Raw genomic sequence first — 14,015 nt, 5'->3', positions numbered from 1 at the left:
CCCATCAGAAACGACCTAATGGACAATAGTCATTACTTCTCCATTACTATTCCACCTTTTTTGGCGTTTTGGGCTGTAAAATGGGAATCTCGCACGATTTTCAATTTTTCATGTGTTAATGTCCTCGCCATCTTTCTGAATTTGGGCGACCGGCCCCTAATCTTCTAGAATTATGGGGGTCCACCAGAAATGTCTTAATAAACAATAGTCATCGCTTCATCATGACCGTTCCACATATTTAGTATTTTAGAGCCATAAAACAGGAATTCATGACGATTCCCACATTTGTGTATGTTGTAGTCCACTCCATTTGCATGAATTCGGGCGACCGACCCTAAATCGCCTAAAATTTTGTGGGCCCATTAGAAATGACATAATGAATAATACTCATTGGTTCTTCATGAGAATGCCTTATTTTGGCATTTTAAGGTCAAAAATAGGAATTAAGATATTTTTCGATTTTTGCATGCGAATATCCACGTCATATTCATGAATTTGAGCGACTGGCCCCCAATTGCCTCAAATTTTTTGGGCCCGTCATAAATAAGCTAATAAATAATAGTCATTGCTTTTCCATAATTTTTCATTATTTTTTGGCATTTAAGGGTCATAAAACAGGAATTCGGCACGATTTCCAATTTATAGTGTGTTCATGTCCACACCATCTTCATAAATTCGGGCGACCAACCACGTATCAACTAAAATTTTGTGGGCCCATAAAAAATAAACTAATAAACAGTAGTCATTGCTTCTTCATGATTGTTTCTCATTTTTGACGTTTTAGGGCCACAAAATAGAAATTCGGCACGATTTTCAATTTTTTCTGTGCTAATGTCCACGCTATCCTCATAAATTGGGGTGATAGGCCCCGAATCGACAAAAATCTTTTGTGCCATTTGAAACGATCTAATAAACGATATTCATTGCTTCTCAATGAATGTTACTCATTTTTTGGCATTTTAGGTCCATCAAATTGGAATTCAGCACGACTTCCGCTCTTTCGTGTTCTAATGTCCACTCCATCTTCAGGAATTCGGGCAACCGGCTCTGAATCGTCTAAAAAATTTTGGGCCAATTAGAAATGATCTAATAAATAATAGTCATTACTTCTACATGACCGTTTCTTATTTTTGGCATTTTGGGCCATAAAATAGAAATTCAGCACAATTTTCGATTTTTCCTGTGCTAATGACCAAGTCATCTTCATGAATTCAGGCGATAAGCCCCGAGTCACCTAAAAATTTATGCACCCATCATGAACTACCTAATAAATTATAGTCATTGCTTCTCTATGATAGTTCCTTGTTTTTCGGCATTTTAGGTCATAAAACAGGAATTCACCATAATTTTTGATTTTTTCGCATGCATTAGTCCATGCCATCTTCAAGAATTAGGGCGACCGGCCTCAAAATGCCTAAAATTTTATGGGCCCATAAAAATGACCTAATAAACAATAGTCATTACTTCTCCATGACTGTTCCTCATTTTTGGCGTTTTAGGTCCATAAAATATCAATTCAGCATGATTTTTAATTTTTTGTGTGCTAATATTCATGTCATCTTCATGAATTCGGGCGACCGTCCCGAATCGCCTAAAGTTTTATGAAACTATAAAAAACGACCTAATGAACAATACACATTGTTTTTCCATGACCGTTCCACTTTTTTAGCATTTTAGGGTCATAAAACAGGAATTCAACACGATTTCTGATTTTTCGTGTGCTAATGTTCACGCCATCTTCATCAATTCAGACGACCAGCCATGAATCACCTAAAATTTTGTGGGCCCATCAAAAATGACTTAATGAACAATAGTCATTGCTTTTTCATGACCGTTCCTTAGTTTTTGGTGTTTTAGGGCCATAAAATAAGTTTTCTTGTGCTAATGTCAGTGCCATCTTCCTGGATTCGGGAAACAGGCCGCGAATCACTTAAATTTTGTGGGCCTAACAGAAACGACCTAATGAACAATAGTCACTATTTCTCCATTACTTTTCCTTATTTTTTGGGCATTTAGGGCCTTAAAACAACAATTCAACACGATTTTCGATTTTTCGTGTGCTAATGTCCATGTCATCTTCCTGAATTCGGATGATCGGTCCTGAATCGCCTAAATTTTTCTGAGTTCACCAGAAATAACCTAATGAACGATATTCATTGCTTCTCCATGACCATTCCCCATTTTGCCATTTTAGGGCTATAAAACATCAATTCAGCACGATTTCCGATTTTTTATGTGCTAATTTTCACGCCATCTTCATGAATTCGGGCGACGGACCTGGAATCGCCTAAAATTTGTTGGGTCATTCAAAAATGATCTAATGAACAATAATCATAGCTTCTCTTTGGTCGTTCCTCGTTTCTGCTGTTTCAGGGCAATAAAATAGGAATTTAGTACGATTTCTAGTTTTTCATGTGCTAATGTCCTTGCCATCTTCATAAGTTCGATCGATCAGTCCGGAATTGACTAAAAATTTATGGGCCCATCATAAATGACCATACGAACGATAATCATTGCTTCTCCATGACCGTTCCATATGTTTTGGCATTTTAGGGCCATAAAACATGAATTCAGCACGATTTCCGATTTTTCGTGTGCTAATTGCCCCCCCAATCTTCATGAATTCGGGTAACTGACCCAGAATCGTTAAAATTTTTGTGGGCCCATAAAAATGATCTAGTAAACAATAGTCATTACTTATCCATAATCGTTCCTCGTTTTTGACGTTTTAATGTAATAAAATAGGAATTCAACACGATTTTCGATTTTTAGGCGGAACAGGAAATCAGAAGCAAAGAGGAGAAAACGTGTTGCTTCCTACAAATCCTATTCCATTGAAGGTAAACTCAAGTCTTCTATACGTGACCGCTTCTATAAATATTCTTCCATTATTGCATGGTCACTAAATTAAATGCAATAAATTGATCTTGATTGGTATTCGAACGTAGATTGATATATAACTAATATTATTCAAAACATATCAAATATTTACAATTAGATTTTAACTGTTATAACAAAGAAAAAACAGTTGCAGTTATCCTTTCTTGTTTTCATAGAGAATCAATTATCATACATTGTATTGCTTTCGATGGCAGAACATAAATTTAATGGATACTGACAAAAGTATAAATCAAGGAAATATTTTCCCAAGTACTCTTTCAGGTACTGTTAGATATTAAGTTTGGGTTGTGAGTTGCCTACGTGGCCGATCCGACTAATTTAGGGGAGATAAAGCCTAAAAGAAGTTAAAATTATCGCACATTTAAAAGAGTATATTATTCAAATAGTCACTCAACTATCCAAAATTATTTATTAAAGTCATTTTTCTTTCGTTTCTAACAACAAAGTCACTTACTATGTCTATAGTACTCAGAAAGTCACTCAACTAGATTTCTCAAACTTTTGATTGCAAATACCTATTTAACTATTTTGCCCTCTAAATTATCAACTTTTTTTAAAAAAAAATTTAATTATATGAATTTTTCTCTTTTTAATTTAAATTATGAACTTCCCTATAGAATATATAAATTTTATTTAAAATAATAGTATTTAAGCATTTATAATGTTGATATAATAAGAGTTAATTTTATCCATGGTCATTGAACTTTTGTGTTTGTTACCCGAAAGTCACTTTTATTTTCTTTTTTTGTTACGTAAAAATCATTCAACTTTGTGTTCATTACACAAAAGTCACTTTTTTTTCTTTTGTTACACAAAAATCATTTTACTTTGCTCTAGTTATCATAAAAGTCACATTTTTACTTGAAAAGTCTATTGTGCCCTTGATATTATATAAACCTTCATATTTATGTGATACCTTCTATATTATATACAATATAATATATTTTTAATTATGTATTTTATTTATAAATAAAATAACTTAATATTATTTTATTAATTATTTTTAAAATATATTCGTATATTTAATTTTTTCTTAACGTTAATTTTTAAAATATATTAGTAGCATTATTAAAGTTGTCAATAACTTTTTAGAGAAATAAATCGGCAAGTACATTTTTGTGAGAAAATTCGCAAGTAAAAAAACAAGAAAATTAGGAAAAATCATATGTTACTCTGAAGGAAAATCTTTAGGTACTACATGCGAATTTAGCTGGGGATATTTTCTTGGGTATTTACCAGGATAATTGATTATTTGAGAAATTATATTACTAGAAATTCGGTAAAAACCATCCAAAAAAATTGATCAAAGTTGGTCGGTAATGACCAATAACCGTCTAAAACGTGACCATTAACGTGTGGTCGGTATTTTAAAGGTCGGAAGGGAATATCGACCAAAGTTGGTCGGTAATTACAGACCAACTTTGGTCGGTCAATTAAATACAAAAACAAATTGCTGAAAAAAGTTGTTTTATAACGCTACTAATATATCTTGAAAAAATTAAATATACGAATATATTATAAAAATAATAAATAAAATAATATTAAATTATTTTATCTATAAATAAAATATATTATATAGTATATAATATATAAGGTAATACATAAATATGAATGTTTATATAATATCAAGGGCATAATAGACTTTTATGTAAAAATGTGACTTTTGTGATAACTAGATTAAAGTAAAATAATTTTTGTGTAACAAAAGAAAGAAAAGTGATTTTTGTGTAATGAACATAAAGTTGAATGATTTTTACGTAACTAAAAAAAGAAAAGTAATTTTTGGGTTACAAACACAAAAGTTCAATGACCATGGATAAAATTATCTTATATAATAACATACTGAGCATAGTAAATAATTTAACTAGAACAATTTGTTCGTAATAACAATTTTGTTGTTATCAAATATATATTCTATGCACGTAAAATAAAAATAATTATTTAAAATAAAGGTATTTTTATAATATACATTATATATTCCTGAAAATTATGCTCAATTATTTTATTATTTTGATATTATATATGCTATAATATTAATTTTTTAAATAAAATTTATTTCCTTTATAGGCAAGTTCATAATGCAGATCAAAAAGAGAGAGACAATTATAAATGACCTTCAGAGTGTTATAGACATAGTTAAATGACTTTTCTGTTACAAACGAAAGAAAAGTGACTTTACTAGATAATTTCGAATAGTCGAGTGACCATTTGAGTAGTGGACTCCACATTTAAAATAAGTAGGATACATGCGATCAGTTTATGAGAACAATAATTTTCTTTCTTTTGAAACTTCTGGCCTTTATAGTTCTCTTTCAGCAAAAAAAGTAGAATATATAAGGTATTCTCCCTTCAAAAGAGAAAATGTAACGACCCGACGGTCGTTTTGAGCATTTAAGTTCAGTTCAGCCATTTGAAGTATTGAGTAGCTCTGTATAATGTATTATGACTTGTGTGAATTGTCGGCTTTGGTTTTCAGGTGTTTCAAAATTAGTTCGGAAGAATGGATTTCATGTTAAAAGCTTATAGTTAAAAGAGTTGATCAAGTTTGGCTTGTAGTATTCGACCTCGGATCGGAATTTTGATGATTCTGTTAGGTTCGGATGGTGATTTAGACTCGGATGTATGCCCGAAATTTTATTTGGATATTCCTAGAAGGTTTCGGCGCTAATTGGCGAAAGTTGAAAATATGAAGGTTTTGAATGTTCGTAGGTTTGACCGGGAGTTGACTTTGATGATATCGGGTTCGGATTGTGGTGCTGGAAATTTCAGTAGCTTCGTTATGTCATTTGGGAATTGTACACAAAATTTGAGTTCATCCCGAGTTGAATTGATATGGTTCGGTACGAGTTTTGACAATCGAAAGATCGAAAATTTGCTAAGTTTGAATTGTGGTGCGATTTGTCGTTTTGATGTTGTTATGTATGATTTGAGGCCTCAAGTAGGTCCGTAATATATTTTGAGACTTGTTGGTATGTTTGGACGGGGTCCCGAGAGGTTCGGGTTAGTTTCGGAGTGGTTTCGGACCATTTCTAGGCCATTTTTAATTGTTGGTTTTTTGCTACAAAGGTGTACATCGCGATTGCGAATATTTGGTCGCGTTCACAAAGAGCAAACTGCAGTTTGGGGCCTTGTGAATCGCGATCGCGTAGAAGGAATTTCTGCTGCACACTACTGCCTTTGGAAGCTTATATCTTGCAATCTATAAGGAATTTGGAGATGATCCAAAAGGGTAAGTTTTAGCCCTAGGTGTCTAATTTTCAGAAAATTAAACCATTTGTAAGTTGGAATTATGTACAAAATGTTATGACCATTATACTAGAGGCTTCCTGGAAGAGTTGGCAGCTTGGTCTTCGCGATCACGAAGGGTAAATACCTGGGCAAAAGCTATATTTCGGGGGTTTCAGTCATTTTAGCATATTTGAAACTATGGAGCTCGGATTGAAGCAATTTGTGAGGTAATTTTTCACCATATGGAATGGAGTAAGTGTTGTCTACTCGATTTTGGTTAAATTACATGAATCTATTGTTGTTTTTGTCATTAATTAGTGTTTTAGGCTGAAAATAGTAGAAATTTTCTACACTTTAAATTAAGGATTTGGAGGCCGAATTGTAATCGAAATTTGGTAAATTTGGTATGGTTGGACTCGTGGTTGAATGAGTGTTCGGATTTTATAACACTGGTCGGATTTCGAGACATGGGCCCCACGTTGACTTTTGGTTGACTTCGGAGTTGTAATTATAAATTTGTCCTTTATTATTTGAAATTGTTTCCTTAGGTGTTAATTGATGTAATTGAATTGCTTTTGGTTAGTTTTGAGCCATTCGGAGGTTGATACGTGCATAATGAAATTTCTGGGGAATTTTGTAGCTTGCTCGGTGTTGGATTCAGCTTGTTCGAGGTAAGTAACACTTCTAAACTTGGTGCTGATGGTATGAACCCCTCATTATACGTGTTATGTGATTGGTTTGGGAGGTGGTGCACATGCTAGGTGGCGGGCGTGTGGGTGTGCACCGTAGAAATTGTGACTCAATTGATTCCGTGGAGCTGTGTAGTCAAATGACTTGTTATTTTTTCATGTATTTGCTATGTTAGAGAAACTAAGATGTGACTCATGTTAGAAATTATGCTTAGGCATATGCTGGTATTAGTGGGACCCACGAAAGTCATTTCTGCAGTTGAGTTATATGTTTAAATTGAAATTTCATACTCATATTTATTCATTTCATATCATATCTCAGTCTCTGCTACTATTTATTGATACATTATCATCATGTTGGTCTAATATTCATGATATTGTGAGCCCGAGAGACTGGAGAAATTGTGAGTATATTTATGAGATCGGACTGCATGCGGCAACATGTTTTATTGATTCATGCCAGTATTTTGCTTATTATAGCGCTAGGCTGGATCTGCTCTTCCGGAGTCTACACACCCAAAGTGAGCACGGCTGTTATTTATATTTGGACTGGATCTGTCATGGGCTGGATTTTCCCTATATAGTATTGAATGACTGAATGTCAGTTATTATTTATATTTGGGCTGGATCTACCATGGGCTGGATTTTTCCTATACAGTACTGAATAATTGAATGTCAGTTATTATTTATATTTGGACTGGATCTGCCCTAGGCTAGATTTGCCTCATACAGTACTGAGTGAGTGGTTGTAAGGATTTATTTATGTTTGGGTTGGATCTGCCCTGTACAGTGCTGAGTGTGCTGAGTATTGAGTGTGATGAGTGAAAGTGCGAGACAGTGAGATTGAGTACTTTGAGAGTGTGAGTACAGAGTTCATCATTATGATGCATTGCATTGACATGCATACTTGACATGTAGGCATAGAGAAGTATTTCTTTTCTCATGCCATCTAATAATGAAATTTCTTATTTGATGATGAAAGTTTTGAGAATAATCACAATTTCCAGATTTAGTCATGTTTTCGGTGATTTAGGCAAAGGATTTGAGTTTTACTATTATACTTGAAAAGCATTTCCAGAACTGTGAACGAACTGAGCATTTTATTGGTGAGTTATTACTTGTGTTACTTTCATTATATTGTTATGGATTGTTGCTGGTTATTGGTGTTGGACTCTAACCTTTATCCCAGCTCGTCATTACTTTCAACCTAAGGTTAAGTTTGTTACTTATTGAGTACATGGGGCCGATTGTACTCATACTACACTTATTGTTGGGTATGGCGGGAGCTAGATTTGAAGATGTACCAGCGTTCTGATCATAGATGCCTCTTGACTCATGGTAGCTTTAGAATTAAAAAATATCTGTTCATATATATTTCAAACAAATGATGTATTTTATTGCATACCAGCTTTGTAAATTCTAAATATTTGAAGTTCATGATTTGTACTACCAGTCCTTGAGATTTTGTATAAAAGTTCAGATATTTTATCATTTATTTTCTCAGTTAAATCTCATTCGAATTGGATCTTGTTAAACTGGCTTATCTAGCGGGTTGGATTTGATGCCATCACGACTAATCGAATTTTGGGTCGTGACATACACAGTAAAAAAAAAGGCATCTAATTTGTGAGTTAGAACTTTGGTTCCAAGAGAAGCAAAGTAGACTTGGGGCAATTGTCGTGGAAGCTATTAAAATGATTTTCACAACGCGTAATAAGGTCTATAATTAGTTGTTCTTGCTCCGTAATTTAGTCTTTCAAGAACTATGCTGGACCATTTATAAGAACCTTTTAGGGACCATTTCATTGTACCTAAAAACTCATATTTATAGCCGAAAAGTTCCTTAATTAGTTCATCTTCAAAAATTTCGTACACTAGCTAATACTGTAATACATATATAAAAGTCCTATTTATCATTCCATAACCAAAGTAACATGTTATCCGAGTAAGTACACTCTTCATTGGATCCAAACTCCAAGTTCAAGCTGTTCCACTGATCATCCCATAATTCCTCCTCATATAAATGATCGAAATTCATGTCACACCAATTATCAAAATCATGCCAGTTTTCATTATGTTGCTGTTCAAGTACGGTTTCATTTCCTTCATTCTGTTCATGTATTTGTCCTAGTTCTTGTTCCTCAAAGGACCACACATCTTGTTTTTCTGGTGTAACATTAATGTATTTCTTGTTCTTGTCTTCACCTTCCTCGTTCCTCGACTCATTTATCTCTGATTCTCCTTGATGTTCGTGTCGTTGCATGGCTAGTCCTTTGAGGCAGAGTCAGAAATTTTAACAAGGAAATTCAAAAAGTGTTTAGCGTAACACCACTGGAATTCTAACCTATGACCTATAGTAAAATTGAACTACCTTTACCGCAACACTAGAAGTTTCACTTTATGTTAGAGAAATTTCAATAGTTTATACTAGCTTTATAGTATGATTATTTTATAGGCACAAAAAATATTATGATATGTTTAAAATTACAGGTTTCAATTTTTTTATTTCTTAAATTTCTTGCATATTAAAGCACCTTCATATCTATATCTATACTATATTAAAAGTACGAAGGTCCTTAGCGAAATGTCGTTCGCCTTTTTTACCCCTTTAAAATAGAGTTAATATTGGACAAAATCGACATTTAAAATTGTTTCCTAATATTTAGAAATTTTAGATCAACTAAATTTTGTGATTTAAATTCTTCCTTATTTGAACTAGATAAGAAATCCTAATATTAATTAGGACATTAAAATCAATTGAAAAATAAATTGTTAAAAAAAAAAAGGAAAAACTATCAACAACCCCTATATTAGTGGTACGTGCGTTTAAAAATTGTTACTAATTTATGTGGTTTTCCTTATATAGACCAACTTAATGTTACTTATGCTATTACGAGGAGGAAAAATATAAATGCCACAAAGTTAGATGATGGAAACCATTGTAGACATGAATAAGACTTTTCAAATAAATATGAGAGAGTGATTAATTATTAATATTAATTTGTATAATTTATCTCATACTATAATATTAATTACACCTCAATAATTTCAACAAGTAACTATAAAAACATAAGAGAGAGAGAAGTGTTGGTCTATTGGCAATAGTTAAAAAAATACGAATAACTTTGCAAATACAAATATCCAAACTTAAATATTAGATTGATTTATTATTCTTGAAAAATATAATTCTAAATAAAATTATAACTATAGTCAAATATTTAAAACTTGTAGTGAGTTAGTATTATTAATTTCAATCAACAAAAATTAAATCATTTCTTTTAATAAGAATTAATATTAAAATTTTGAATTAACAAATTAAAAACATAAATCCCATTCAATTTCTTTCCAAATTCATCATATAAGTAAACCCTTTTTTTCAGTTGACAAAACTTTTAGGTGCAAAAATTAGATTTTTTTTATAGGAATAGCATTTGTGGTGGAATAATAAAAATTAATGCAAAATCGATTATAGTATAGTAATAAGCATCAACTGCAAAATTCTATAATACTCTTGAATAAATTTATACATATAATTTCATGATACATGGAAAGTTAAAAGCAAAAAGAGTAGATTAATTAAAATGTAGCGGTAGAATTTACTTTTTGTGATAGTAATTTATTTTTTTTAATATGTTGAAAATAATTCTTATGGTATTTCTTATATATTAAAGAAATAGAACAAATTACATTTTGCTCGTGAGCAAAAAGAAGGCGTCTTTTGTCAATTGAATGAGATAATTAAGAACTTATATGGGATAGAGTTTCTTTCTTCTTTTTTGAGTTAGCTAAATAGGATCAACAATTATCATTTTTAGAAACTTACAATTTTTAACTTTACCTTTTATTTTTGATAACTTAAACTATAATAATATAAAAATTATGTAATTAAAATATTATATTTATTGAGGTAGGGTAGCACGCGCAATGCGCGTACTCTAAGACTAGTAAAATAAAACATATGAAAGTAAATATAAATAAGAGATTTATTTTACCTATATCAACGGTATAACTTTCCGGCAAAAGGGATTCAATTGAACCCTCTTCAGACCACATAACTCCAGTACCCTTGCCTCTTGAACATGAGGATTTGACTTTTCCGATGGACTCAAAGGTGGTCGAGTTAATATTTTTGTAATTTTTAGCCTTGGAACGACCTACTCGTCCGTATTTTCTCGAGGATTCACAATTGCCGGCAGCAGCAACTGCCATTTTAGGCAATTCTGCAGTGGTTTTGATGAGCTTTTTGTGCAATCTGAAGGAGTAGAGTCTTCGACGTAAGTTAGAGATCCAGTAGTTCTTTATTGCATTATCTGTTCGGCCAGGTAAATGGTTCGCTATCAAAGACCACCTGTAATACATTACAATAGTGATAAAATTAAAAATTATTGCTGAAGGTGTAAGGCCGTGTCACAAATCTTCCTTGTTTGACCTAATATGAAGTTTTAAAAAATAATGAAAGCTTTTTATTAAATATTAAAAATATCATTTAAAATTATGGTTTGAAATATGTTATGCATTTATGTGATAGTAAGAACATGTTATTTATAAGGGTAAACTAAAAATTTAAAATTAAAGAGAGACCAATAAAATAAAAGAAAGCATTGACTTCTTACACGGTGATGATGTAAAATACACCATGTTGACTACTTTTCTTGCAAAAATCTATATCAAAGAAATGTACGTCATTTATTCATCATTAGAAATAAAATATAAAAAAAGGCAGTTTGGTGCCCAAGACGTTCTGTGGAAGGGTCATAATCTAAAACGCTGAATTATATTATTATTTTTTTCTAGATTTTAGGCAAATAAACAAGAAAGAAGGAGAAGAAGAAGAACCTATTTCCCAAGGAGCTATGCAATTTGACGATGGTCTCATCTTCGTCTGCAGTAAATTTGCCTCTCTTCAAGTCTGGTCTCAAGTAATTTGTCCATCTTAATCTGCAACTCTTTCCACATCTTAATAGACCTTCATATCACCATGTAATATCCTTATTTACCATGATATGAAAAAAAAAAAAGACAATAAAAAAAACTATTTGAAAATTAATATTTTCTAAAAAATTACTTTGTCTCACTAACCAACACCTTCTACAAGTTAGAAACTATTTAAAATAAATTATCTTAAAAAAATATCTATAAGCCCCTTTATTAAAATTTAGCTGCTTGAAAATGACATCTTTAGTGTCTGGAAGCCGATTTCCTTCGTACCAAACACGCCCCAATCAACAAAAGTTTCATCTCTAGAATGCTCAAAAGTTATGCATCTTCATTAATTAACTGTTAACTTTCTTTCTAGAATTCTAATTTTATTTTTAAAATAAATGTATTTATCCCAGCTAATTAGGGCTTTTTTAGAGTTACGTTATTACCAGCATTAATCCAGCTAAAATTCGAAGTTTGTAATGAAGAAAAGATATTAACATTTTTAGCTAATTAATTACCAGCTTTCTTGGGAAGAGATTTCCATGAACCTTCTCCATTAGCTTGAATATAATTCACCAATAATTCATCTTCTTCAGCAGTCCATTTTCCTTTCTTTAGCCCAACTTTCTGACAACAAGGTGCCCTCACCATTTGTTAGTTCCTTCGTACTTTATTTATTAGAAACGTTGGCAACTTTCTCACAACAAGGGGGCCTATTTCCAATGCACTTTGTGGAAATATTGGTGGATATATATATATATATATATATATATATATATATTGTTTTTTTTTTCAAAGTTTACGAGGTCGGGTGATCCCTCAATATATATATATAAATTCTCAATCATTCGGTACTGTATATGGACATCCAACCCAGAATAATCTATTCCGGAACATACTCATCACTGACTATAAGTCACCCTGTCCCGAGGAACAAGGGTAATCCAACCCTGTGGAGAAATCCATCCCCAGATATTAATACTTCGGACAAATCCATGTCTAGAGAAATCCATTCCTCAATGATATCATCCGCTCCCACTTTGGGTGTGAAAACTCCGGAGGGGATCCTACAGCTCAAGCGCTATCATAATCAATATAACTGTTGCGGCGTGCAACTCGACCCCATAACTGTCACTCAAAATCAGATTGTCGGCCTCACTCAGTCATCACTCTCCAGTCTCACTCATGGGCTCACAATGTAATAGGAACTAGCCCGGAAATAATGATATGTTATGCCAATAATAACAACTGAGACTGAGATATGATATGAAATGTATGAATATGACTGAGTACAAAAAAAATAGTGAAATTAGTGAAATAACAGCAAGAAACTACCACTAGGGTCCCAACAGTATCGGCGTGAAGCCCTAATATGGCACCTAGCATGTTTACAGCTCAATTACTTTATCACATAATAAAACTCGGAATATCAACAAGAAAGAGTCATTAAAAGGTGTTATGGAATAAATCAGGTCACGATTCTCACGGTGCACGCCCGCACGCCCGTCACTTTGCATGTGTGTCACCTCATTACTAATCACACAACACGTAGTTCGGGGTTTCAAACCCTTAGAACCAAGTTTGAAAGTGTTACTTACCTCAAACCAAGCAAACTCCGACTCCGTAATGCCTTTGCCTCTCGACTCAGTCTCCGAACGTCCCGAATCTAACCACTAGCAATACAATGCAATCAATATAGGCTAAAGGAATCAATTCCACAAGAAAAATACTAAATTCATAGCCAAAATCCGAAATCGGCTGAAACCCGACCCCCGGACCAACGTCTCAGAATCTGGCAAAAGTTACAAAACCAAAGCACATTCACTCACGAGTCTAACCATACCGAATTTATCAAAATCCGACTTCATTTGGTCACTCAATTCCTTAGAATCTACTCTCCAATTTTCAAGCCCTAAATTCCCAAATTTCTAGCTCAAATTCCCAATTAGATGATGAATAAAGCCATGGATTCATGAAATTTATACCATTATAGGTTAGAATCACTTACCCCAACGTTGCTCCTTGAAATCCTTCAAAAAATCGCCTTGCTCCCGAGTTCCTCAAATCCAAAATCGAAAATGGACAACAAAACCTTGAGTTGGGGTTTTTTTTGCCCTGCAAACCCGCACCTGCGGAACCGCATCTACGAAAAGGGCTCAGCTTCTGCAGAATTTCATTAACGAATCTGACTCCGCTTATGCGATCACCTGACCACCGCAGATGCGGGGGCCAAGCCGCACCTACGCCTCAAATCCGCTTCTGCGAACCTCGCAC

The 14,015-nt window shown here is 33.1% G+C and overlaps 1 protein-coding gene across 2 annotated transcripts; it reads right to left on the bottom strand.

Moving 5' to 3' along the window:
* Positions 1–8,636: 8,636 nt before the first annotated feature.
* Positions 8,637–12,461, bottom strand: LOC104247549 (transcription factor MYB111-like). Of its 2 annotated transcripts, none has more exons than XM_009803597.2 (4): positions 12,260–12,461; positions 11,655–11,784; positions 10,811–11,166; positions 8,637–9,089 (listed from the first exon to the last, which is right to left on the bottom strand). In XM_009803597.2, exons 1-4 carry the CDS (start codon positions 12,390–12,392, stop codon positions 8,725–8,727), a joined length of 984 nt encoding a protein of 327 aa, XP_009801899.1. In that variant the 5' UTR covers positions 12,393–12,461; the 3' UTR covers positions 8,637–8,724. The 2 variants fall into 2 exon arrangements, with proteins under 2 accessions (XP_009801899.1, XP_070003548.1); XM_070147447.1 differs by having other exon boundaries at positions 8,637–9,083.
* Between the last annotated feature and the right edge of the window lie 1,554 nt (positions 12,462–14,015).

This window comes from Nicotiana sylvestris, chromosome 5 (assembly GCF_000393655.2).
Source record: "Nicotiana sylvestris chromosome 5, ASM39365v2, whole genome shotgun sequence".
Taxonomy (NCBI): Eukaryota; Viridiplantae; Streptophyta; class Magnoliopsida; order Solanales; family Solanaceae; genus Nicotiana; species Nicotiana sylvestris.
The sequence above is the reverse complement of the archived record's forward strand: the minus strand, read 5'-3'. Positions and strand labels throughout refer to the sequence as shown.